The sequence below is a fragment of the Panthera uncia genome, chromosome A2 (genome assembly GCF_023721935.1).
Source record: "Panthera uncia isolate 11264 chromosome A2, Puncia_PCG_1.0, whole genome shotgun sequence".
Taxonomy (NCBI): domain Eukaryota; kingdom Metazoa; phylum Chordata; class Mammalia; order Carnivora; family Felidae; genus Panthera; species Panthera uncia.
The window spans coordinates 6,479,961-6,506,577 of NC_064816.1; the positions used below are offsets into that span (position 1 = coordinate 6,479,961).

The 26,617-nt window shown below is 40.0% G+C and overlaps 4 protein-coding genes across 5 annotated transcripts in view; all 4 read right to left on the bottom strand.

Annotated features, from left to right (window-relative positions):
• The window catches only part of EIF3G (eukaryotic translation initiation factor 3 subunit G), a 767,140-nt gene that overhangs the window by 269,345 nt on the left and 471,178 nt on the right, over window positions 1-26,617 (bottom strand). The window lies entirely within an intron of this gene.
• LOC125930564 (olfactory receptor 18-like) lies at window positions 1,366-2,750 on the bottom strand. Its single transcript, XM_049642439.1, has 2 exons — window positions 2,210-2,750; window positions 1,366-1,974 (listed from the first exon to the last, which is right to left on the bottom strand). Exons 1-2 carry the CDS (start codon window positions 2,702-2,704, stop codon window positions 1,366-1,368), a joined length of 1,104 nt encoding a protein of 367 aa, XP_049498396.1. The 5' UTR covers window positions 2,705-2,750.
• Window positions 15,249-16,238, bottom strand: LOC125930570 (putative gustatory receptor clone PTE01). The gene is given in 1 exon segment (XM_049642446.1): window positions 15,249-16,238. A coding segment is annotated over 1 exon segment (990 nt).
• On the bottom strand, window positions 23,569-24,700 carry LOC125930568 (putative gustatory receptor clone PTE01). The gene is given in 2 exon segments (XM_049642444.1): window positions 23,569-23,924; window positions 23,927-24,700. Coding segments are annotated over 2 exon segments (990 nt in total). The 5' UTR covers window positions 24,561-24,700.

The following is a 26,617-nucleotide window of genomic DNA, read 5'->3' on the forward strand; positions in this document are numbered from 1 at the left end:
ATAACAGCATGGGCTAGGAAGTATGGGGAAAAGATTGGGGATTAGTGCATGTGACATTGATCACCATTATTGGAAGAACTTAAAGAAAGGACAGATGCAAAATTAGAGCAGTGGTTGAAAGGTCCCTAGCCCCTACCACAGCATCACAACTTAACGTAGAGAAGGGTAAGTCTGGAGCAGAGAACAAGAGCATAATATTCAGCTATTCAGCACAGTTAACCAGCTGTAGAGTATGGAGGAAGAAGACATGTAAAAAAATATTACCAGGCATATGAAGGAAAAAAGCATATTGGTTATGGCTATGGAAAACTCGTATCTCCTCTATTGGATATGAGCTATGGAAAGCTCATATCTCCTCCTTTACAAGCTCTGATCACTTGGAGATGTCCAGGATCTGGCCATGAACAGTGAAGGACCCAACACATGTAAATCATCTTTGAATGAAAGGTCTGACAAAATCCCATAGGCCTCCAAATTAGCTGCACATTAGCCCCAACTGGGGAGCTGTTAAAAAAGAAAAAGAAAAAAACTGTTCACATTCTTTTCACTCTCCAGTCCAATTGAATCTTAATCTATAATGGTGGGACGCAGGCATGAGGATATTTTTAAAGATTTTTTTAGTTTATTTATTTATTTTTGAGAGAGAGAGAGAGAGAGAGAATCCCAAGCAGGCTCCTTTCTGTCAGCATAGAGCCCAGTGCAGCGCTCAATCTCATGAAACCTGAGAACACTACCTGAGCCAAAATCACGAGTTGGACTCAACAGACTGAGCCACCTAGGGGCCCCAAGATTTTGGTTTTAGGTAATCTCTACACCCAATGTGAGGCTCGAACTTACAACCTCAAGATCAAGAGTTGCTCACTCTTCTCATTGAGTCAACCAGGCACTCCACAGCATGAGGATTTTAAAAGGCTTATCAGATACTCCAAATAGGAAGCCAAGATTACGGACCAGTGACATACATTCTCTCACACAACATGGATAAATAGATTTGACCAAAGCCAAACTTTTATGGATAATATACATTATGGTGAAAATGGCTGAGAATTGTGTATCTATTTGCAAATGGAGTTGTGAATTTCTACAGGAAGCTCGGGTCATAGGTGACAAATCAGAAGATTCCATAGGTATAAAGAGATTCAATTGTGCAGTGATATTGGGATACATAGCATCCTGGAATACTCCCATAATTCCATCAAAAGGGTGCCAAGATAAGCAATATTTAGAAATGACAAATCAAGAGGAATGGACCACGACCTACAAAAAATGTGGCCAAAGAGGCATGCTTGCCAATTCCATATGTTTGGTTTGGCAATCATTTCTGATCAATAGGCACACACACACAAAAAAGCCCAAGTATTAAGACTAGGCTGTTCTGTTAAGGAGCCTCTGCAAGGCCCTCTTGATGTCCCTGTTCCTGAGGCTGTAGATGAAGGGATTCAGCATGGGAGCAACCACAGCATACATCACGGAGGCCACTGCATCCTTCCTGGGAGAATGTGAGACAGTCGATCCCAGGTACACCCCAAGACCTGTTCCATAAAATAAGCAAACAACCGACAGGTGAGAGCCACAGGTGGACAAGGCTTTGTACTTCCCACCTGTTGACACGACTCTCAGAACGGAGGAAAGAATTCGTGTATAAGAGAAAAGGATCCCTGAGACTGGAATACCAGCAAAGATGCCACCAATAAAATACATGAATATTTCATTGGTGGAAGTATCATTACAGGAAAGCTTGAGGAGTTGAGGAGGGTCACAGAAGAAATGGGGAATTTCCACGTTTGTGCAGAAGGTAAGTTGTGACACAATGAGGCATTGCAGCTGAGAGTCCAGAAGGCTGATCAAAAAAGACACCAGAATCAGCAGGCGACAGAGGCGGGGGTTCATGATGACTGGGTAGTACAGAGGATAGCAAATAGCTACAAACCGATCATAGGCCATCACAGTTAAGAGTACACTGTCCAGGGGCGCCTGGGTGGCGTAGTCGGTTGGGCGTCCGACTTCAGCCAGGTCACGATCTCGCGGTCTGTGAGTTCGAGCCCCGCGTCAGGCTCTGGGCTGATGGCTCGGAGCCTGGAGCCTGTTTCCGATTCTGTGTCTCCCTCTCTCTCTGCCCCTCCCCCGTTCATGTTCTGTCTCTCTCTGTCCCAAAAAAAAAAAAAAAAAGTTAAAAAAAAAAAAATAAAAAAAAAAAAAAAAAGAGTACACTGTCCAAACAGCCAAAAAGATAAAAAAAAGACAACTGAATCAGAGAGCCCGCATGGGAGATCACTCGGTTATGAGTCTGAATGTCCAAAATCACCTTCGGGACTGTGGTAGATGTGAAACCGATGTCAGCCATGGACAGGATGGAAAGGAAGACGTACATCGGAGTGTGGAGGTGGGAGTCAGAGCTGACAGCCAGGATGATGAGCAGATTCCCTAGCATGGTGACCACATACATGGACAGGAACAGGCTGAAGGTTAGAGGCTGACGTTCTGGATCATCTGAGAACCCCAGGAGGAGGAACTCCAACACATCTGTTAGATTATCTGGTTCCACAGAGCAGAGACAGCTTTTGGAAAATAAATGAGAGTTTACATAACAGAAACAAGTATACAGGAATCCATCAGTGTGGCTATGCTTTGGATGCATGCAATTCACAAATAAAGTATTCACACTTGAGGGAAATTTAGCAACATTTCTCAGTTGTGACAACATATTCTTCCTACACCTCTTTTCTCATTGTCTTTTGCTCCATTCACCTGTTTCTATGTGCACCCACTTTGGAAAGATGGAGCTAAAGAAATTAGAGATGCCAAGGATACTTACAGATTTAAAATTCCATAAACACACTAACATATCAGTACCCTCCTTAAAGGAAACAAAAGGAATAAGAAATGTCATTCTCCCTTAAAAGATTGTTCTAATCTAAGGGCACTAATTAGCAGTCAAAAGTACGTTATTTCATCTAAATGCAGAGAAATTACAAACACCCTAAAGAACTATGTAATAAAGTGTCTGACTCCATTTTTTGTGGTGATATTTGACTGCAAACGGTGGTCAAGGCTCTCTTTACCCAATCGGCCCAACACCTGGGCTAGCTGATAAAAAAAAAACACCCGGGTCCTCCAGTTATAAGTGAGTTCTGAGGATGTGATGTACAGCATGTTAACTATAGTTAATAATACCGTGTTTCATATTTGAAAGCTGTTAAGAGTAGATCTTAAAAGTTCTCATTACAAGAAAAAAACTTTTGCAGGGCACCTGAGTGGCTCAGTTGGCTGAGTACCCAACCCTTAATTTAGGCTCAGGTCATGATCCCAGAGTCATGGGATCAAGCTCTGCATCCAGCTCTGCATTGAGTATAGAGCCTGCTTAAGATCCTTTCTCTCCCTCTGACCCTCCCTTGCCTGCCTGCTCTCTCTTTCTCTCTCTCTCTCTCAAAAAAAAATTGGAACTATGTATGTGATGGAAGCTAACTAGACCGTAGTGATCCTTTTGTAATATGTACAAATTTTGAATCATTATGTTGTATACTTGACCCTAATATGTTATATGTCAATTTATCTCAAAAAACAAACAACAAAAAAAGCAAGCCAGGAAGCCTGGGTTCTCCCTCCTTTGGAGACAGTGAAACATTCAAACCTCACAAGCACATAGGCAGGAACTCTCTCTCTCTGAACTCACACCATAGCCACAATACAAAATCCAAGCCAATCACTTTCCTTGAACTTTTGTGCCATTTCATTTTTTTTTAATTTACATCCAAATTAGTTAGCATATAGTGCAACAGTGATTTCAGGGGTAGATTCCTTAGTGCCCCTGACCCATCCCCCCTCCCACAACCCCTCCAGTAACCCTCAGTTTGTTCTCCATATTTATGAGTCCTTTCTGTTTTGTCCCCCTCCCTGTTTTTAGATTATTTTTGTTTCCCTTCCCTTATGTCCATCTGTTTTGTCTCTTAAAGTCCTCATATGAGTAAAGTCATATGATTTTTGTCTTTCTCTCACTGACTAATTTCACTTAGCATAATACCCTCCAGTTCCATCCATGTAGTTGCAAATGGCAAGATTTCATTCTTTTTGATTGCCCAGTAATACTCCATTGTGTGTATATATATATACACCATCGTGTGCCATTTCAGACCAGTTTAGAAAGCCTGCTATGCTTTCCCTAAAGGGAGATCTTTATGAAGAATAAAACATTTTATAACCTCTTGTATGTGTGGCATTATCAGCCTCAACATCCAAGCCAAATTTTGAATAGGAGTCAATCCTATTTCTGCAGTGTCCTATTGATGCAGTGACTAGGGCATGAGGCAGTGACCACCACCAGACGAGGTCTTTCTTCTCTTGGTCTGGCTTGCTCACTGGCTCTGCTGCCTCATGGCAGGCATGCACTCTGGACTGTGCTGCACTGTGATGCATTTCTTGAGCCCTTCCAATCCTTTCTTATAGATCCAAATGACCTCATTTAGAAATGTCAATAATCACTTGGTTGTCAGACACAAGAGTATGGGATGGGGTCTTTTTCTTTTAACATTTATCTTCATGAGGGGAGCTAGCACAAGTGGGGGAGGGGTAGAGAGAGGGGGACAGATGATCTGAAGCATGCTCTGTGCTGACAGGCTGACAGCAGTGAACCTGATGTGGGGCTCGAACTCACCAAGCACAAAATCATGACCTGAGCCTAAGTCAGATGGACGCTCAACCGACTGAATCACCCAGGTGTCCCAGGATTGGGTCTTTTCTTAATGTGGCCCTGGGTCTTCTGTCATGGCGCAGACCTATCCATGTCTTAGAATGAAGCTGTGACTGACATTAGGGTTGAGGAAAGGCTCTTACCCTGACTGTTGTGTGTTTCAAACCAGCATTGGCCTCTACGGGTGCTCAAGGGAAAGAGTACACCCTGTGCAAGATCCAGGTCCATCGGGTGGTTGCACATGGAAGTGTCATTGGAGAGATAGAGAGGGAAAGAGAGACAGAGGGAGGGAAATAAAGGAAGAAGGGGAGAGGGGAGAGGAAGGAAGGAGAAGGAGAAGAAAAGCAGTCATCGTGTGTCATATGAGGTCTGCATTCCTAAAAACAGGCTGGGACCTTTCAATACCTCTGTTGTTCCTGTTGCCCATGCCTTTGTCACAACAAAGATCCAGACCCTCAGGGTTAATGGGAGAAACATCCATAGCATCCCTGTAGCACAGTAAAGAGGTTAGTGTAGACCTGCCTTAGCATGGGGTATATAAACCCTATAAAACAATCATCATCATGGAAGAGGCCCCTCATCATGAAGATCCTGGCTTGAGGCTATCTGGAGAAAGAAATTTACAAATATGAGCAGGATGGAGAGGACCTCCTTTGAAATATATACAGTGTTTAAAAATAAAGAAAAAAAAAAGAAGAGAAAGAAAGAAACTTGCATATGGGGAAGGAGACAAAAAATAGAACAGGTATACAACTTGATCCAATTAGAAATCTGAAATGTACTAAAATACTTTATAGAACAAAAAATCAAAAGGTGCTGATTGGCCTTGAATCTCTTCACACGGGTTCTGAATTAACTTTAATATCTGCTGAAATGCACCAGTTGGCAAACTTCATGTTCTCAATCAATACAGGGGTTCAGGTTACAGTCATTTTTTGGGATCCCATTAAATTTAAACAACGTGCCCTCTAGAATCGTAGGGACGAGGTTCTTGAACATAAGAACAGTGAACAAACATGTATGCTTCACCTTCACCATTAAAACTATTGCCTTGCCCTCAAAGATCCCACAATGGGCATGAACACTCTGACCCTATGAGTAGTAAACTAAAATTGAATTAAGTCTTTGGCACTGTATAGGAAAAACCCACGCACTTTTTCACCTCCTCCAATTCTCCATTATTTTACACAGAAGACTTTCCCCCCACACTAAGCAATTCTCTACAAGAGCTGAATGTCCTACAGTTTAACTCAGTTCTGACACTATCTGCCTGGAGTGTCAGATCCCAGAGGATAAGGGCTCAGTCTCATAAGGCTGCTCCCACCCCACTTCAGATGCCAGTTGAGAGTAGTATGTCCGTCATGTTCTGGCCAATTTCTGTCTGATTTGGCTACAAACCAGGGGTTCCCATGGCCCCTTCCTCAGGGTTTGGTTAATTTGATTTGTCACTCTGGAAGAGTGCTTGGAGGAAACCACTGAATCTCATTCATTTGTCATACAGGACATCCCTGGAAGAAAAGAAAACTTAGACAGGAAAGCCTCTAGTGTGTGGAAGCCATATTGACTACAATGTCTTCCTGTGAACTAACAAAGGATAATCAATATTATATATATTATATGTATATATAATATACATAATACATATACATACACATACACTATGCTAACCACAGTGTAGGTGCTGAGGAATGAATGAGGCTCAGTTGTTTCCTGCTGACATTCTGCCTGGAGTGACCTAGAAAGAAAAAGGAAAGGCAGGTTGAGATGTTGCTTGGTTTTCGTTTGTTTGTTTGTTTGTTTTAATATTTTACTTCACCAGCTATGTCAAAAAATATTATAATTTCACCAATAAGCAACATTGAGATATTTTATATTCTTTTTTGAACATCTTCAAAATCTGGTATCTTGTATGGGCAGAACATGTCAATTTGGACCACTCACATTTCAAGGGCTCACAAGCCACATGAAACTAAATTGTACGGAAAGACATTGCCCACACCCTGTGCCTTGTGAATAGAGAGTCTTGATACTCAGATCCAAACCTGACTTCACCCCTTTTGACCCCAGGACTTGGTGAAAATAAAAAAGAATGCTGTGCTCTTTTCCTCAATTGTACACCTGTGTTTTGGGAAGGATTATGTACATGAAAATAAAAAGCTGTATAGCACAAAGTTCAGAGCCTGGCACATGGAGACTCTCAATAAAGTTTTGTAGAATGGCTACTCTCCTCATCACCATCATGATTACCGTCATCACAGTCATGATCCTTTTGGAGTGCTGAGGGAACAATTTGGAGACATCCATTTCTTGCTCTCATGTGAGTGTGGCATATGGAAGCTAGAAATGGTGTTGGAGGAGAGCAGAATTCTGAATGAGATTCTGAAATTCCCAACAGGAAAAAGAACATCAACTTCATAGGCCTCTGAGCTGAAACTTTGCATATGGCTGTCCTCCCATCTGGCCAGCCCCAGCTTGTCTTGCTCAGGAGGAAACAGTTCCCAACAGTCCCTCTTCCATCCACCATCTTCCTGGACACTCACTGGTCTGTGCTATACCTCTGCCGGGTCATGACATAGGAGTTTGGATCCATCCTCCCCTCCTGCCTGGTAAGTGATGATGGCTGAGGTTTTGTGCTCAGGACTGGCAGGAAGACAGCCTCACGCATGAATCTTGTTCTGCAGATGATGACTCTTGGAGGAGAAGACACAGTATGAATCCTAATGAAATTGCCATCCAGAAAGGCTGGAGGCACTGGCTAATTATTTACTCCTGTATGACCTTGAGAGCTCAATGCACAGAGCTCATAATTAGCAAAATTGGTCCATGCTATCCCACTCTCTGAGGACTTCCTAATAACAGAAGAATAAAATGAGAAAAGTGACTGTAGTTAGAAGGGTCTAGGCCCTTCTTCCTCTCTGGAGAAAGCTCATCTGTCTGTACACTTTCCTTCTGACTTCTAATTTCAAGGATCTTAATATAAAATACAGACTCTTTTTTTTTTTCAATTTAATGTATGGCTTTTTGACTTTGACATCTACAAGTCGATTATGTCAGTCATGTAAATTAGGGAGAATTTGGTTTTCTACAACAAGAATCAGAGGCTATTTCCATCTTCTAAGTTAAAATTTATGTTCCTAAGAGGAACTTCCTTTTTCCTGTTTTTAGGGGTTTTTGTTCCCTTATTAAAATGACAGCCCAAGTTCTAATTTTTCTGTTCCTTTGATGTATGTTGGCATATTAAGTACTACTAATTTTTATATGTTTATTTATAACTTGCTACTTCTCTTAAATAAACAAGAGTATCTAACAAGACTGCAATGAGTGTGCCAGCTAGAGTTACAGTCCCCTCAAAGTTTGACTGGGAGAAGACCTGTTTCCAAGCGCACTCACATAGCTGTTGGAAGGATGGACTCCCTGTGGGCTGTTGGCCAGAGGTATTCTTCAGTTCTCTGCCACATGGGTCTTTCATGGGGAAGCAACATAGCAGCTGGCTTCCATAAGGATAAGCAGGCAGGTGACAAGGAAACTACAGACAGGAAGTTGAAAGCCTGAGTCTTTTTGTGCCCCAATCTCAGAAGTGACATCCCATCAGTGTTGCCATGTTGTGTTGGTTGGAATCAAGTCACTAGGCCCAGGACACACTTCAGGGGATAAGTCTCCACATTGGTATAAATCCAGGAGGTGGAGGTCTTTGGGAACATATGACAATCTACCCACCATGCAGGTCTCACCCTTTTTCAGGACATTGGTCTTAAATACCACAAGACTCTGAAGATGTCTCTCTGCTTCCCAACACAGCCCACAACCCATAACACCAAAAGACTCTCAACAAAATTCCTCTGCAAAAGATCTGACATGTGAGTAGAAATGGCCACTGATTTGGTATTTCTGCAGACCCCACCATGTTGCTTCAGGACATGAAGCTAATATAGTTTCTCTTCTACCACCAGGGTCCCTCCATTGACATCACACCAAGCTGAGCCTTTCTGTGCACAAATTTAACAAATGCCCCCAGTAGTTTCTGATTTCTGCACATTGAGAAGAATTCATTTGTCCTCGAATGTATTTTCTTTACATTACTTTGTGTTCACAAATACTAACATTTAAATAAATGGCCTGTTGAGGGGCGCCTGGGTGGCTCAGTCAGTTAAGCGCCCGACTTCAGCTCAGGTCATGACCTCGAAGTTGGTGAGTTCAAGCCGCGCGTCAGGCTCTGTGCTGACAGCTCAGAGACTGGAGCCTGCTTCAGATTCTGTGTCTCCTTCTCTCTCTGCCCCTTCCCCACTTATGCTCTCTCTCTGTCTCTCAAAAATAAGTAAATGTAAAAAAAATTTTTTTAAATAAATGGCCTGTTGGTTTTTTTCTGGGTGACAAAATAAATTGTGTGAAAATATTGGTCCCTCACAACCTGCCACAGCCTATCATGTGGTTCTCCTGGTTCAGAGGACTCTGGATGAGTAACTCAGAGAATGGTTTATCATTAACTGATGCAAAGAAAAATCAATTAATCCAAGATGGTGACCAACCCTGGCCTCTGCCACACCCACCTGAGAGATCAATAATTAACCATCCATGAGCAAAAACACCTCTGGGAGATCTCAGGAGTCTACTTAAGAAACTTCAGCAAACAGTGACTAACCACACAAAAGGGAATAACCTGAGAATAAGGTTAACACAAGAATAACTACACAAAAGGGAAGAAAGAATAGCTTCATTTTGCCTGCATCATTCCATCCCTCAGCTGGCACTGCTCAGCACCAAGAGGGTATTCATCAGCTAGAAGAGCTCCTCTCAAAAGGAAAGGAAGAGGAGGGTGAGTGACCAGTTTGCCCAGAGGTTCAGGGTTCTGCACAAAGGACCTGCTTCTGGTATACCCCACCCAGAGAATGGCAAAGCTTGCACATATAGATGCAGCTAGAAACAAGGAAGAAGTGTAAGCACTACCAATATCAACCACAAGCAGGTATGGTAATGGCATAAAAATAGACACAGAAACCAATAGTACAGACGCAACAGCCCAGAAATAAACCCCTGCATATATAGTCAACTAATATTTAACAAGAGAACCAAGAACACTCAATGGGGAAAGGATATTCTTTTCAAAAAATAGTGTTGGGAAGGGGCATCTGGGTGGCTTAGTTGATTCACTCTTGATTTCAGCTCATGTTTTGCAAGATGGAGCCCCGTGTTGGGATCTGCACTGAAAGCATAGAGTCTGCTTGGGATTCTCTCTGCCTCCCTCTCTGCCCCTACTCAACTCACACTCTGTCTCCAAAAAAAAAAAAAAAAGTTTGGAAAACTAAATTACTACCTGCAGAGGAATAAAATTGGACCCTTATCTTACACTACTCACAAAAACGAACTTGAAATGGGTTAAAGATTTAAACAGAGGACCTGAAAACATAAAACTCCTAGAAGAAAACATAGGGGAAAAAACTCCTTCACATTGGTCTGGCAGCAATTTCCTAAACAGGACACCAAAAGCACAAGCAACAAAAGCAAAAATAAATAAGTGGGACTACATCAAAGTAAAAAGCTTCTGCACAGCAAAAGAAACAACAAATGCAAAAGCAACCACGGAATGGGAAAATGAGAAGACATATTTGGAAATCATATATCTGATAAAGAGTTAATATCCAAAATATATAAAGAACTCACACAACTCAAGGACTAATAATAATAATAATAAATAATTATAAATGGGCAGAGGAACCAAGCAAGCCGTTTTCTAAAAGTAGACTAACAAATAACCAATGGGTGCATGAAAGTGCTTGACATCACTCATCATTAGGGAAATGCAAATTGAAACCACAATGAGATATCAACTCAGACCTGTTAAAATTATTGTCTTCAAAGACACTATAACAGATGTTGGCAAAAGTAGAGAAAAGGGAACCCATGTGCACTTTTGTGGGAATGTTCATCAGTACAAACACGATGGAAATGGTATGTGGGTGTCTGAAAGTATTGAAAATAGAACCAGCATATGATCCAGTAACCCCACTTCCAGATATATATTCAAAAGAAATTAAAACAGGATCTCGAAGAGATATCTGTTCTCCCATGTTCATTGCAGCATTATTCACATTAGCCAAAATACAAAAATAATCTAAATGTCCTTCAACAGACAAACAGATAAAGAAGATGCAATATGTATCCATACACACAAAAGAGAATATTAGTCAGCAAAAAGAAAGAAGAAGATTTGGGGTGCCTGAGCGGCTCAGTGGGTTAAGTATCCAACTCCTGATCTTGGCTCAGGTCATGATCTCATGGTTCGAGTGTTCAAGCCCTGTGTTGGGCTCTGCAATGACAGCATGGAGCCTGCTTGGGATTCTCTCTCTCTCTTCCTCTTTCTCTGCCCCTTCCCTGCTCACTTGCTCTCTCTCTTTCTCTCTCAAAAATAAATAAATATTTTTTAAAAAGAAAGAAACAAGCAAATTCTGCCATTTGCAACATAGATGGACCCTGAGGACATGATGCTAAGTGAAATAAGTCAGAGAAAGACAAATACTGCATACTATCTCTTATATGTGGAATCTAAAACAACCAAACTCAAACAAACAAAAAGTAAACAACTGGTTACCAGGGGATAGAGGGTAGGGAAAATAGGGATATGTTGGTCAAAGGGCACAAACTTTCAGCTATCAGATAAATAAATTCTGAGGATCTAATGTACAGCATGATGACTGTACTATATCATATACTTGAAAATTGCTGAGAGAGTAGATCTTAAATGTTCTCACCACAAAAAAAGAAATGGTACTTATGTGATATATGGAATTGTTAACTAACTCTGTGGTCGTAAATCACTTTGCAATATATCAGTGTATCAAATCAATACACTGTACATTTTAAACTTACACAATGTTGTATGTCAATTATATCTCAATAGAGTTGAAAAAGAAATATATCAACCTTAGGATATAATGATGATAATGATATCTATATTTATTGAGTTCTTACCATGAGCATATTGTCTTTTTATTTTTACTTTTCTTTAAATTATTTTGTTAATGTTTATTGATTTTTGAGAGAGAGAGACAAATGTATGAGTTGGGGAGGAACAGAGAGAAAGGGAGACACAGAATGCGAAGCAAGCTCCAGGCTCTGAGCTGTCAGCACAGAGCCTGACGTGGGGCTTGAACTCATAGACTGCAAGAACATGACCTGAGCCGAAGTCGGACACTTAACCGACTGAGCCACCCAGGTGCCCTCCCCTTTTGTTTTCCTGCTGTCTTTTTAATCCTAGAGTGCTTTCAGCTAAATATTACTTAAAATGAAGGATCAGAGGCCATCAAAGTTATAAAAATATATCCCAGTGCACTCAGCTAATGAGTTAGCTGATGGTGAAGCCAGAGCTGATGTTACAAGTCAAATTTTGGCCTACAAAGCCTGTATGTTGGAACTATACACTGGCCTGTCAATATACTACAACAATCTGCCCTATCGATCCCTTACTATATCCTAAATTGTGTTCTATCATTATATTTGATGATATCTTCTCAATCAGCCTCTCATTTAGATGCTCTTATTATCATAACTCTACAGAGAAGAAATTAAATAGAAATATGTTATGTGTCATACTCAAAGTCACACTGTTTGTAACATCAAGTTACTTATAAATTACTGGAATGTTTATTTAAATTAACTTCCTTAATGTTATAATAAGAATTACCATATACCATCTGACTGGTCCATGGCACAATTATATATAATTATTGCATGGCCTCAGAGGATAAACACTGTTGCACTTAATTTGCTGCTGAGGATTCTGAGGCTCAGAAAAGAACTTTGACTTACTAATTTGCAAATTTTTGAGCCAATACCAGGCCATGGAGTATTTTCCTATCCCACATTTTTTTCTATTATCTGTGTTTCCTATTCTTTTTGGGTTTTGGGATTTTTTTTTTTTTGATGTTTATTTATTTTTGAGAGAGATACAGAGTGTGAGCGTGGGAGGGGGAGGGGCAGAGAGAGAGGGAGATACAGAATCCAAAGCAGGCCCCAGGCTCCAGGCTGTCAGCACAGAGCCTGATGCAGGGCTCAAACTCATGAACAAGATCTTGACCTGAGCCGAAGTCAGACACTCAGCTGACTGAACCACCCAGTCTCCTTCTGTGTTTCCTATTCTAATCAAGTGTTGTCACTCCACATTTAGATGGCTGTATGAATCTTCCAGTCTTTTCCCATGCTCAGCACTCTTCTAAATCTAAACCTAAAAACAAACAAACAAAACCAAAGTGCTACCACTGGGTACAGTCTACCATCTGACAAAAAAGGCAGCATCACTTTCCCCCTTACCAAGTTTCTTTGGCCATCACTTAGGTCTGCATAAATGGATAGGCAAATATAGAAATGCGGTAATTTTTCTTGGATGGTAACTTCCCGCTAACTGTTTTGGCTTCATCATCTGTCAATTTCATGCCTTTCGCCAATGTCAAGTTCCTTATCCATGTAGTTGATAGATGATTTACCATAGAGGTAAAAGACAGGGTAAATTAAAGTAACTTTTGGACAGGTTTTCAGAGAACCAAGATTACTACCAATAAACTACGTATGACATTTCTAAGGAAAGATGGATACCAAATGGAGCCCAAAGACTGATTTATCAGTGACAGAAGACAAGACAGTAAGGCAACAAAGTGAAGTCCTAAACAGGCTCTTTGTTACCAGACAAAGAAAAGAGCTCACCTTTGCTGACAACATAAACCTTTGCTGCTGAGGAATTTTTAAAAAGGAGGACAAAGTACAATTTATTTATGATGAAATTTGTAACTTTATAATCCTCAGACACCACTAGAGCCACTCATCTACTGGAAATAGGATTCCAGGACTTAGATCTCAGTTGTACATTCCTAAATCTATATTTAAAACCACCTTTATTTTATGAGCTCATTATGCAATATTCCAACTGCACACAACTTATTACACACCTTTCTCCTGTTATAATTTAACTTTCAGGGTTCAGGCAAGAAAAAAAAATCAATGGATTATTTTAATAAAGAGAATTAAGTGTAGGTAGTTGAGTAAATAGCTACTTCAGGACAAAGCAAAAGATGGGAAAATGTGGTGACAGATGGAAGCCAATAAATACAAGGGCTTAGGGTTTTTAGAGGTAGGAGTGAACTTTACTTAATTTTAGAGTGTAATATAATTTGCTGACCATTATTAAAAATATGTAACAACGCATTTTTCATTTTTTTAATGTTTGTTTATTTTTGAGAGAGATAGAGACAGAGCATGAGTGGGGAGAGGGGGAGAGAGAGAGGGATACACAGAATCCAAAGCAGTCTCCAGACAGAGCTGTCAGCATAGAGCCCAATACAGGGCTTGAACTCATGAACTGTGAGATCATGACCTGAGCCGAAGTTGAGCACTCAACCGAGTCACCCAGGCGCCCCCAAATTATGCAACAATTCTTAACTGTAGAGAACAGACTGAGGGTTGCTGTAGGGGAGGTGGGTGGGGGGATGGGCTAGATGGATGATGGGTACTAAGGAGGGCACTTGTTGTGATGAATCACCGAATTCTACACCTGAAACTAATATTGCACTATACATTAACTGGAATTTAAGTAAAATTTTGGAGAAAGAAAAAAAAAAATATATATATATGGAAAACAAAGCAGGGATTTCAAGAGACCCACTCTAGCATTACAAGATAAGTATAGAAGGATGAGTTTGGAGCAGAAAGAGTTAACAACCAGCACAAAGGAAAAGCTTATAGTGTTGAAGGACAATATATTTGAAGAAACCCATTACTACGAGCTACAGTACGTTTTTTATAACTTAGACTTTTGAGCTTGATCTCTTTAGCAACTCACAACTAAACCATCTTGGGTGCTTTTCAAAAAATCCTCATACCTAGACACACACCTGTCCAACTAGATCAGAATCTCTGGTGATGAGACTCAGTCATCATTAGTTATAAAACTTCTCAGCATATTCTATAAAATCCATGATTGGGGGGTGCCTGGGGGGCTCAGTCGGTTAAATGTCCAACTTCAGCTCAGGTCATGATCTCACCATTCATGAGTTTGACCCCACATTGGGCTCCTCACTGACAGTGCAGAGGCTGCTTGGGATTCTATCTCCCTCTGTCTGTTCCTCCTCCACTTGTGTGCTCATGTTCTCTCTCTCTGTCAAAATAAATAAACTTAAAAAAAAATCCAAGATTGAGGACCGGTAATGGCGTATTTAGACATTACCTGGATAAATACTTTGACAGATGCAAAATTTGTATGGAAAATAAACAGAAACCATGGGAAAGGATATAAATTTTAAGTATATAAAAGGAAGAATGCACTCTGGATACCAGGGTCATTGAGGAGAACTTCTCATGCATTCATTATGATGTACAAAGTGTCCCAGAATACTCCTCCAATCCAATTAAAAACAAATTTTTAAAAATAGTATTCATGTATGAAACATGAAGAGGAATGAAAACCATGAGACTGAAAAAATAATGGGGCCCAGAAAGCAGTATTTGCTGATCTACATGTTTGGTTTGGCTGATTTTTTCAACACACACTTCAAAAAGGAATGCACACATACTGAGATTAACCTATTCTTCTGAGTGACCTCCATAGGGCACTCTTGATGTCCCTGTTCCTCAAGCTGTAAATGAAGGGGTTCAGCATGGGGGTGACTACGGTGTACACAACTGAGGCCACCATATCCTTCCTGGGAGAAGGCAACAGTGCTGATCCAAGGTATACTCCAATAGCCGTTCCATAAAATAAGCAAACAACTGACAGGTGAGAGCCACAGGTGGAGAAGGCTTTGTACTTCCCACCTGTTGATGGGATTCTCAGAATGGAAGAAACAATTTTATAGTAAGAGAAAAAGATCCCTGAGATAGGGAGAAAGCCAGAGATGGCACCAACAAAATACATGACTACGTTATTGGTGAAAGTGTCAGAGCAGGCAAGGTTGAGGAGTTGAGAAGGGTCACAGAAGAAATTAGAAATTTCCACATCCTTGAAACAGGTAAGTTGCAACACGATTAAATTGTGCAACTGGGAGTCCAAAAGGCTAACACAAAAGGACACCAAAACTAAGAAGCCACAGAGATGTGGGTTCATGATGACTGAGTAGTGTAGAGGATGACAGATGGCCACAAATCGGTCATATGCCATTGCAGTCAGAAACATACCATCCATACATCCAAAAAGGATCAAAAAAGACATCTGAGTCAGGCAGCCCACATAGGAGATGACTCTGCTCTGAGTTTGGATGTCCACAATCATCTTAGGGACAGTGGTGGAGATGAATCCGATGTCAGCCAAGGACAGGTTGGAGAGGAAGAAGTACATGGGGGTGTGGAGGTGAGAGTCAGAACTGACAACCAGGATGATGAGCAGGTTTCCAAGCACACTGACCAGGTACATGGACAGGAAGAGCCCAAACAGGAGGGGCTGCAGTCCTGGATTATCTGAGAGTCCCGTGAGGAAGAATTCTGAGACACTTGTTAGATTTTGTTCTATGTAGCTTTGACACCTTTAGAAAACAAAAAGAGGGTTGGAGAAAGGAAACAAGTAAATGGGCATCCAGCACTGTGTCCATGTTGTATATTCAAGCAATTCACAAGTAAAATATTCATACTTGTAGACATGCACCCTAGTGCCTTTAGAAATATTTTTCAATGACACATCCCATTTCTTAGAACTCTTTCCTCATTGGTTTCACATTATTCACCTCTCTATATATACATTTACTTTAGAGAAATTCAACTGAAGAGTGTCAGAGGAGCAAGAACATAAGAGGTAATAAACCATGATCACAGTAAACAAGCCTACTTCTTTAAGAGAAACCACAGAATAAGACAAAAATCACTCTAATTTAAAGAAATGGAGATGCAGTTAAATATATCTTTCTTTACTCAAATGCAATGCTAGATATTCTCTTCATTTAGAATATTCATAAACACCTCATGAAAGGCAGGACTGTGTGATTTGGATTCTGTATTAAAGTTCAATATTCATAATCAGAAAATATTTTGTTAGTTATATTCATGAGTTTTATCATTTTTTTATTTTCTTTCTTCTCTCCTTCATGGAGGTAAGCAATGATTTGATGTTGGTTGTCTTCTAAAAGTCATTTAATATGTAATTTCTATCCTTGGCTTTGGTGGACTTCAAATTTTGAAAAACACAGTTTAGTTAAGTATGTATAATCATCCAACATTGATGACTATGAAGATAGTTTCTTCTTTGTTTCTGTGAACAGTGGAAAGGTTTACCCTACATTTAACAGAGATTTTTAAATTTTTGATGGCTCCCCTGTGCCAAAAAGGTATAGACTCCGGGGATTCAGAAATAAATGAGACTTGGTTGTTTCTCTCCATATGTGAAAGATATACTTGTGTAAACAAAAGTAAAATGTACTGTTAGAACTGTAGGGAAATCATAACCTCAGGTCATCAGATATTTAAGTCCAATGACATGATAGTTAACCTTATCATTATTAGTAATAAAAATTCTAAAATTTAATTTGCCCTTACTTTATGCACTCATCACATACTTATTGCATAGAGGGCATCCTTTGTTTGTTTAATCCTTTTTCAGTTGAGTTGTACCAATTAGGGATCAACTTAGACAACAATTCTAAGTCTCAGAGATACCAAGAACCTGACCTATAACACACTAATAATAAGTGGAGCAGACAGGATTCAAAATTAAATTGTTATTCTCTGAGTCCCATGAACTTCCTTGTCTCTATAATTTCTGAAAGTTTTCAACAGAGGTACAGAGATTTTAACTATAGGTACATCTGAGACATATTTTTTAACTGTTTTCAGTTTCCTAAGTAGAAATAGACCCAAGACTCTGACTTTGCCTCCTTTCGTGATTGAGTAGGCTTATTATAAGAATGGTAGAGGAAGTGGACAGTTGAAGGAAAATCCAGGAACAGGGGCAGACAGACAGAGAGAGAGAGAGAGAGAGAGAGAGAGAAAGATCTCCCCTGAAGAACTGTGTGCCAACTCTCTAAGATCATTGCCTGTGATCTCAGCCATTCTTCCCATAGTTGATGCAGGAAGTTGACTGCTTTCCAACTGTGGTCTACCAGAAACCCCTAAAGGGAAGAGCAAGAAGTCTCTGCCAGGACTGACAAGGAAGTGAAATGACCATTTTGGGTTGTCCGGGGGGGGGGGGGGGGGGGGGGGGGGGAATACTGGTCTGATGTTCAGATTCAAACATGGCATCAACCCTTTCTGACTTATGACCTGGTACAAGTTAGATAAAATTCTGTTCTCCTTTCTCCTTATATAAAATAATAATAATGTGAGCATTTATCATTTGGGACAACTTATGCAGGTGAAATCAAACAAGATACATAAAATACATATCTCAGAGCCTGGCACTTAGGAAGCCCCCAGTAAAAGCACACTATGTTGTGGTTAATGGTTAATGTCATTCTTCTCCTTGTAATCATCATAATCTCCTTCATGATCATTTTGGAGTAGCTTAGGAAAAGGCTAGAGAGATCCATCTGCGGCTATATGGTGGGGCAGATGTCAACAAGAGCCAGAACCAGTGAGAGTGGAAGCAGAACTGTTTTTTAATTTTTTTAAATGTTCATTTATTTTTGAAAGAGAGAGACAGAGTGCAAGTGGGGGAGGGGCAGAGACAGAGGGAGACACAGAATCTGAAGCAGGGTCCAGGCTCGGAGCGGTCAGCGCAGAGCCCGACTTGGGGCTTGAACCAAGAACTGCAAGATCATGACCTGAGCTGAAGTCGGACGCTTAACCGACAGACGCACCCAGGTGCCCCAGAAGAACTCTTAATGAGAATTCTCACACCTCCACCAGAACCCAGAAAATAAATTTCACAGGGCTCTCATCTGAAGGTTTATATACTGATGCCCTCCTATCTGTCTATCCCAAGCGTCATCATGTTTGTGTTGTTGAGGAAAAAATGTTCCTGATGGTCCCTCCTCCAATCACTGTCCCCTTCAGCACTTACTGGGCGGGAATGCATCTCTGCTGGAGCATGATGGAGGAGTACAGGTCTCCTGTCGGGTGTATGATGAAGGTTCACAGTCCCTCCTCAGGACAGGCAGGAAGACAGACTTGGCTGGGACCTTCTTATGCAGATGCCCACAAGGGGAGGAGACACAGGTATGGAGCCACTGTATTAGAACTGTCAAATTAAACAGCTGGAGGCACCTGCCAATTATTTACAACTGTATGACTTTGGAGGCTCAATACACAAAGCTTATAATTAGCCAATTGGTCCATGTTGTCCCGATCTCTAAGGACTTGCTAATGTTAATAGAAGACAAAGGGGAACAAATGAGTATCTTTAGAAGGGTCTAGGTCCTTCCTCTCCTCTGGAAGAAGTTCAGCTCTACGCCTTGCTTCTTACTTCCAAGTTGTAGGATCTTAACATAAAATTCAGACTTTATTTTCAATTGAATCACTCAATATGAGATTTTGATATCTGTAAATCCATTATATATGAATCATGAAATCTAGGCAGAATTAGGTCTTCTATACAGAGAATGTGATACTATTTCCATTTTCTCAGTCAATAGTTGCCTTTCTCTTTTATTTTTTTATTTACATTTATTTTTGAGATAGAGAGACAGAGTGTGAGCAGGGGAGGAGCAGTCAGGGAGACACAGAATCTGAAGCAGGCTTCAGGTTCTGAGCTGTCAGCGCAGAGCCTGGTGGGGGGCTTGAACCCACAACAGTGAGATCATGACCTGAACTGAAGTCAGACGCTTAACGGGCTGAGCCACCCAGGTGCCCCAGTTAATAGTTGTCTCTAAAGATAACTTCTTATTTTCATTTTTTAGCTCTTACTTGGGTCAGCATTTTTTTTAATTTTTTTTTTTTTTTTTTGAGAGAAAAAGAGAGAGAGAAAGCACATGTGGGGGGAGGGGCAGAGAGAAGGAGAGGCAGAATCTCAAGCAGGCTTCACACCATGAGCACAGAGCCTGATGTGGGGTTTGAACTCACAAACTGTGAGATTATGATCTGAGCCAAGATCAAGAGTGGGTCACTTAACCAACTGAGCCACCCAGGTGCCCCAGGTTGGCATTTTATATGTTGGAGATTCACAGGGTTATTTTTATTTTTTGGCTAATTTGAATGAGACTTTAGTTCTCTTTTTTTTCTCTCTCTCTCTCTAATTGAGTTACACTGATATACTAGGAAACTATTGATTTTCACATATTTATTTTGTAACTGATATTTTACTTCAATACTTTAGAGAGCCTCTCATAACGTTATAATCAAGGTGTTGGCCAAGGCTGTTATCATCTCAAGTCTTGACAGGCAGAAACCCATTTACAAGCTCGTTCATGGGCCATTGGTAGGATTCACATGTTTGCAGGCTGTTGGCCAAAGAATTCCCTAAGTTCCTTCACACTCAGGCCTCTTGATGGGGCAGTTCATAACGTGGCAACTGGGTTCCATCAACATGATCAACTGAAAGAGTGAGAGAGAGGCGGTAGGAAGAAATCTTTTTTTTTTCACCCTATTCCCAAAAGTGACTTCCCAACATTTCTTCCACATTCTCATTGTTGGAAGTGAGTCGCTATGTCTATTTCACACTCAGGGGGAGGGAAATACACAAGAACCAGAAAACCAGGAGTTGGGGATCATTGGAAACATCTCAAGTACTGCTTATCACACAAGTCTCATCCTCCATAAGAACTTTGTGCTCCAAGCACTTCAAGACTCAGGTCATTTCTGTATGCTTTCCAGTATAGTCCCGAATTTGTCACACAACAAAAATTCCTAGGAGACACACTGGCAAATAGGTAGAACGTCTTCTCCATTGGGCACTTCTGCAGACCCCACTTTACTGCTTCTGGTCATGCCATCTCAAGTAGACTCCTTGGTTTCTGTGGCACCATGAGAGCCCCTCCACCAACTTTAAGCCAACTTGCAGCTATTCCATGGCCAAATTTAACAAATATCCCCAGCGGTTCTGATTTCTTCCAACTAGAGAGGAATCAACTCACTCTAGAATCTATTTTCTTTAGATTTCTGTATTCTCAGCTTTTAAAGACATAAATAAACTGTGGTTTTGGTTTATCTGTTGTTTTTTTTTTTTTCTAGTGGATAAAGTGAGATGTATGTGGATAGTGGGATGTAACCTTCTAAATTCCCTCTAAGCATCCTTCCTGACTCAGAGATCTCTCTGCTGAGGAATATGGAGATTAGTTTGTCATTAAGTGATATGAAGAAAACTTTAGGGTATACCCAATCAAATTGGATACTGGAAAGAATGCTATTTACCTGTGTGTGGATAAATGACAGAAGGTATTTTTAGGGGAGAGCACATGACAGATAAGTAGAGGTAGATATGAGAGGGAGAGGTGGGGTGTTAAGGCATTTAGAATAGTTAGCCCATAGAAAAACTGTGTTATTAAACTGAAGTTATTTCAGAGTAGGGTGTATAAAGACATTAGTAGGGGGAAAGGATACTAGGGTCATGATAAAGATGAATTTATAGGACACAGAATAGGAAAACCAAAGGCATTTATGTTTGTGTAGTAAAATGTGATATGTGCTCTCTTCTTTTCCAGTTTCCAATTCCCGCTGCCATGATGAGTAGTGGCCAAATGGCAAGTAGGTAGAAGAAATGTATTGGAGAAGGAGAAGGTGAGTATTGGGGCCTTTTAATATTTGGGCAGTAGCAAAAATATTATTAAACTGAAGTCAGCATAGTGGGTAGAGGAGATATTAGTGTCACTGCCAAAGATGAGTATAGAGGACATGATATATCCAACAAAGGGGTCGATTTCCAAAATATGTAAAGAAATTATACAACTTAACACCCAAAAACTTTTTTTAAATTAAAAATGGGCATTTTTCCAAAGAAGACATAAGATGACCAACAAACACATGAAAGTATGCTGACCATCACTAATCAGGGAAATGCAAATTACTTGATACCTGTCAGAAGGGCTAAAATCAAAAACATAAGAAGTAACAAGTATTATTGAGGACGTGGAGAAAAAGGAAACCTCCTGCACTGTTTGTGGGAATGCAAATTGGAGCAATCACTGTGGAAAACCGTATTCTAAAAATAGCATTGCCATACGATCCAGCAATTCCACTTCTGGGTATTTACCCAAAGAAAATGAAAACACTAATTTGAAAAGATATTTGCATGCCCAAATACATATCAAAACCACAATGAGATATCTCATACCTTTCAGAATTGCTAAAATTAACGATGCAGGAAACAACAGATGTTGGTGAGGATGTGGAGAAAGGGGAACACTTTTCCACCGTTGGTGGGAATGCAAACTGGTTCAGCCACTCTAGAAAACAGTATGGAGGTTCCTCAAAAAATCAAAATAGAACTACCCTACGACCCAGCAATTGCATGACTAGGTATTTATCCATAGGATACAAAAATGCTGATTTGAAGGGGCACATGCATCCCAATGTATAGCAGTGCTATCAACAATAGCCAAATTATGGAAAAACCCCAAATATCCATAGACTGATGAATGGATAAAGAAGGTGTGGTATGTATAAACAATGGAATATTACTTGGCAATCAATAAGAATGAAATCTTGCCATTTGCAACAACGTGGATGGAAATAGAGCAAAATAGGTCAGTTAGAGAGAGACAAATATCATATGATTTCACTCATGTGTGGAATTTAAGAAACAAAGGAAACGAACATAGGGGAAGGGAAGGAAAAATAAAATAAGATAAAAACAGAGGGAGGCAACCCATAAGAGATTCTTAAGTGCAGAGAACAAACTGAGACTTGCTGGAGGGGAGGTGGGTAGGGGGATGGGCTAGATGGGTGATGGGTATTAAGGAGGGCACTTGTTGGGATGGACATTGGGTGTTATATGTAAGTGACGAATCACTAAATTCTACTCCTAAAACCAATACTACACTATATGTTAACTAACTTGAATTTAAATTAATTAGTTAATTTTAAGAAATATATTTGCACCCCTCTGTTTGTTGCAGTATTATTTATAATAGCCAAGGTATAGAAGCAACTCAAATGTCCATCAACAGATGAATGGATAAAGAAGAACTGGTATATTTATATACAATGGAATATTATTCAGCCATAAAAAAAGGCAGTGTAATCTTGCCATTTCCAACAACATGGATGGACCTACGGGGTTTAATGTTAAGTGAAATAAGTCAAAACAAATACCATATGAATTTACCCATATGTGGAATTTAAGAAACAAAACAAATGAGCAAACAAAAACATGAACAAGAAAACAGACTTTTAAATACAGAGAACAAACTGGTGATTGCCAAAGGAGAGGTGGGTGAGAGGATGGGTGAAACAGATAAAGGGGATTAAGAGTACACTTATCACAATGAGCACTGAGTAATGTATGAATTGTTGAATAATTATAATGTACACCTGAAACTAATATAACACTGTATGTTAATTATACTTGAATATAAATGAAAGAAAGGATAAATAGGATAAATGAATGAATGAATGAATGAATGGATGAATGTCAAGTTTGACAACCAGTGACATGAATCCTCCCACATAACCTGATTGGATAAATGAGAAATCTGTATGGAAAATACACAAGAACTGCAGGGGAAATGTGATTTAAATGTATAAAAAGAGAACCTCTCATCTTTCTGGGATGCTTGGATCACCAATGCTAAAGCACAGAATCTCCACAGATATAATAGGATTCAGTCATGCAATGATTATGGTATACAAAGGACCCCAGAATATTTTCTCTGTCCCACTGAAGACATATGAAAAAAAGCAATATGGAAATGTTCAGCAAGGAGAGGGGTGAAAGCCATGACAGCTAAAAAAATGATATGGTGAGAGAGGTAGGATTTGCAAGTCTAGGTTAGTTTTACTGCATTTTCCTACCTATACTCCAAATGGACAGCACAGTACTGAGATTAGATTATTTTGCTGAGGAGCCTCTGCATGGCCCTTTGGATGTCCCTGTTCCTCAGGCTGTAGATGAAAGGGTTCAACATGGGAGTGACCACAGTATACACCACCGAGGCCACTGCACCCTTCCTGGGAGAAGTTGACACAGCCGAACTGAGATACACCCCGAGTCCTGTTCCATAAAATAAGCAAACAACTGACAGGTGAGAGCCACAGGTGGAGAAGGCTTTGTACTTCCCACCTGTTGATGGGATTCTCAAAATGGAAGAAACAATTTTATAGTAAGAGAAAAAGATCCCTGAGATAGGGAGAAAGCCAGAGATGGCACCAACAAAATACATGACTACGTTATTGGTGAAGTGTCAGAGCAGGCAAGGTTGAGGAGTTGAGAAGGGTCACAGAAGAAATGAGAAATTTCCACATCCTTGAAGTAGGTAAGTTGTAACACGATCGAATTGTGCATCTGGGAGACCAAAACGCTGATGAAAAGTGATGCCAAAACCAACAAGCCACAGAGGCGAGGGTTCATGATGACCAAGTAGCGCAGGGGGTGACAGATTGCCACAAACCGGTCATATGCCGTTGCAGCCAGGAGGAGACTATCCAAACATCCAAAAAGCATAAAAAAAGACATCTGAGTCAGGCAGCCCACATACGAGATGACTCTGCTCTGAGTTTGGATGTCCACAATCATCTTGGGGATGGTAGTAGAGGTGAAACCGATGTCAGCCAATGACAGGTTGGAGAGGAAAAAGTACATGGGGGTGTGGAGGTGGGGGTCAGAGCTGACAGCCAGGACGATGAGCAGGTTCCCGAGTACGCTGACCAGGTACATAGACAGGAACAGCCCAAAAAGGAGGGGCTGCAGTTCTAGATCATCTGAGAGTCCCGTGAGGAAGAATTCTGAAACCCTTGTTAGATTTTGTGGTTCTATGTACCTTGGACACCTTTTGAAAAAGAAAAGAAGGTTGGGGAAAGTAAACAAGTCAATGGGCATTCAGCACTGTGTCCATATTGTGTATTCAAGCAGTTCACAAGGAAAATATTCACACTTAGGATCATACACTCCAGTACCTTCAACAATATTTCTGTGCCTAAAATTCAATTGTCTTAGAACTGTTTCCTCACTCGTTTCTCTGTTATTCTCTCTTTCTCTCTCTTTTTTAAATTTTAGACAGAGTCCACAGGAGTGGAGGAGGGGGCAGAGGGAGTGGGATTGAGAACCCAGGGTTCCATCTCATGACCCTGGGACCATGATCTGAGCAGAAATCAAGTCAGCCACTCAAACAACTGAGCCATCCAGGTACCCTCTTCCTATATACACTTTAAAGATACTCAGCTGAAGAATGTTAGAGGAGCAAGAACATTTAGAGATAAATGATAAATCCATGATCACCATAAAATACTCTTTTAAGGAAATATATTGAATAAGAAACATTCTTCTCCCTTTAAGGAAAAAATTATTCTAATTAAAGGGCACTTAGAAGCATCCTATTTTATTCAAATAAGTGCAAGAAATTCTCTTTAGGATATTGATAAACTGTGTAATTGCTAGAATTACATTCTGACATTCTAAATTAAAGTCAAATATTTACAATCAGAAAGTTTTTCAAAGTGTATTAATTTTCTTCATGGGTTTCATCACTGTCTGGTTTTCTGACTTTTCTCCTCAGTGGAAATATGTGTTCACTCAAATATGTGGGTTGTCTCCTTAAAGTCTTTTCAAATATAGGGGTGCCTGTTGGCTCAGTCGGTTAAACATCCAATTCCTGATTTCAGTCATGATCTCATGGTTCATGGGTTCAAGCCCTGTGTTGGACTCTATGCTGACAGCACAAAGCCTGCTTAAAATTCTCTCTCTCTCTCTCTCTCTCTCTCAAAATAAATAAATTTGAACGTCTTTTCAAATATAACTCTTAACTGTAGACTTCAAATTTTGATAAACATATTTTAGATAAATGCACAAAATCATGCATCATCAGTGACCCCATAGATGGCATTCATGTACAATGCAGCTCTCAATCATTAAACTATAAATAACTTTTAAAAAATACTGTCATCCTATCTCATTTTATGCAGGATTATATGTAAACACTACACAATCTCAGGGAAATTGACACTGGTGTTTGACACTGCTCTTTGGGGTGCTTTTTGTTTGTTTGTTTGTTTTTGTTTTGTTTTTTTGGTCTGCATTTTGTAGTGCTTTGGTATTAGTACAAGTGCTTACAGGTTATTTCTAATCCTAAACATTTAGAAGGGCTGCTTCTTTTTATATTTTTAAAATATTTTTTACTTTTTTGTGAATTTTTTGTTCCATTTTACTTTCATCATTTCATTTTATTCTACTTTATTGTATTCATTTTTTAAATTTTCAAACATTTTCCTTTTTTTCCCTTTATTTTCTTTCCCTTCTTCCTCTATTCTATCAAGCCTCTCTCAACAACCAGACCAAAACAACCTAGGACCTAGCATCCTTTATTTGATTTTTTTTGTGTTGTTTTTAATTTAAAATTTTTATTTTATTAATTCTTTTTCTTCTTCCAAAATGACAAAACAAAGGAATTCACCCCAAAAGAAAGGATAGGAAGAAATGACAGCTGGGGACTTAATCGATATATATACAAGCAAGATGTCTGAACAAGAATTTAGAATCATGATAATAAGGACACTAGCTGGGGGTGAAAACAGATTAGAATCCCTTCCTGCAGAGATAAAAGAAATAAAAGCCAGTCAGGATGAAATAAAAATACCATAACTGAGCTGCAGTTTCCAATGGATGCCATGGCAGCAAGGATGCATGAAGTAGAACAGTGAATCAGTGATATAGAGGACAAACTTATCAATAATTATGAAGCAGGAAAAAAGAGGGTAACCAAGGCAAAAGAACATAATATAAGAATTAGAGAACTCAGCGACTCATTAAAAAGGAATAACAAGGGGTCCCAGAAGATGAAGAGACAGTAACAGGGGTAGAAAATTTATGTGAGCAAATCATAGCAGAAAACTTTCCTAACCTGGGGAAGACACAGACATCAAAATCCAGGACACGCAGAG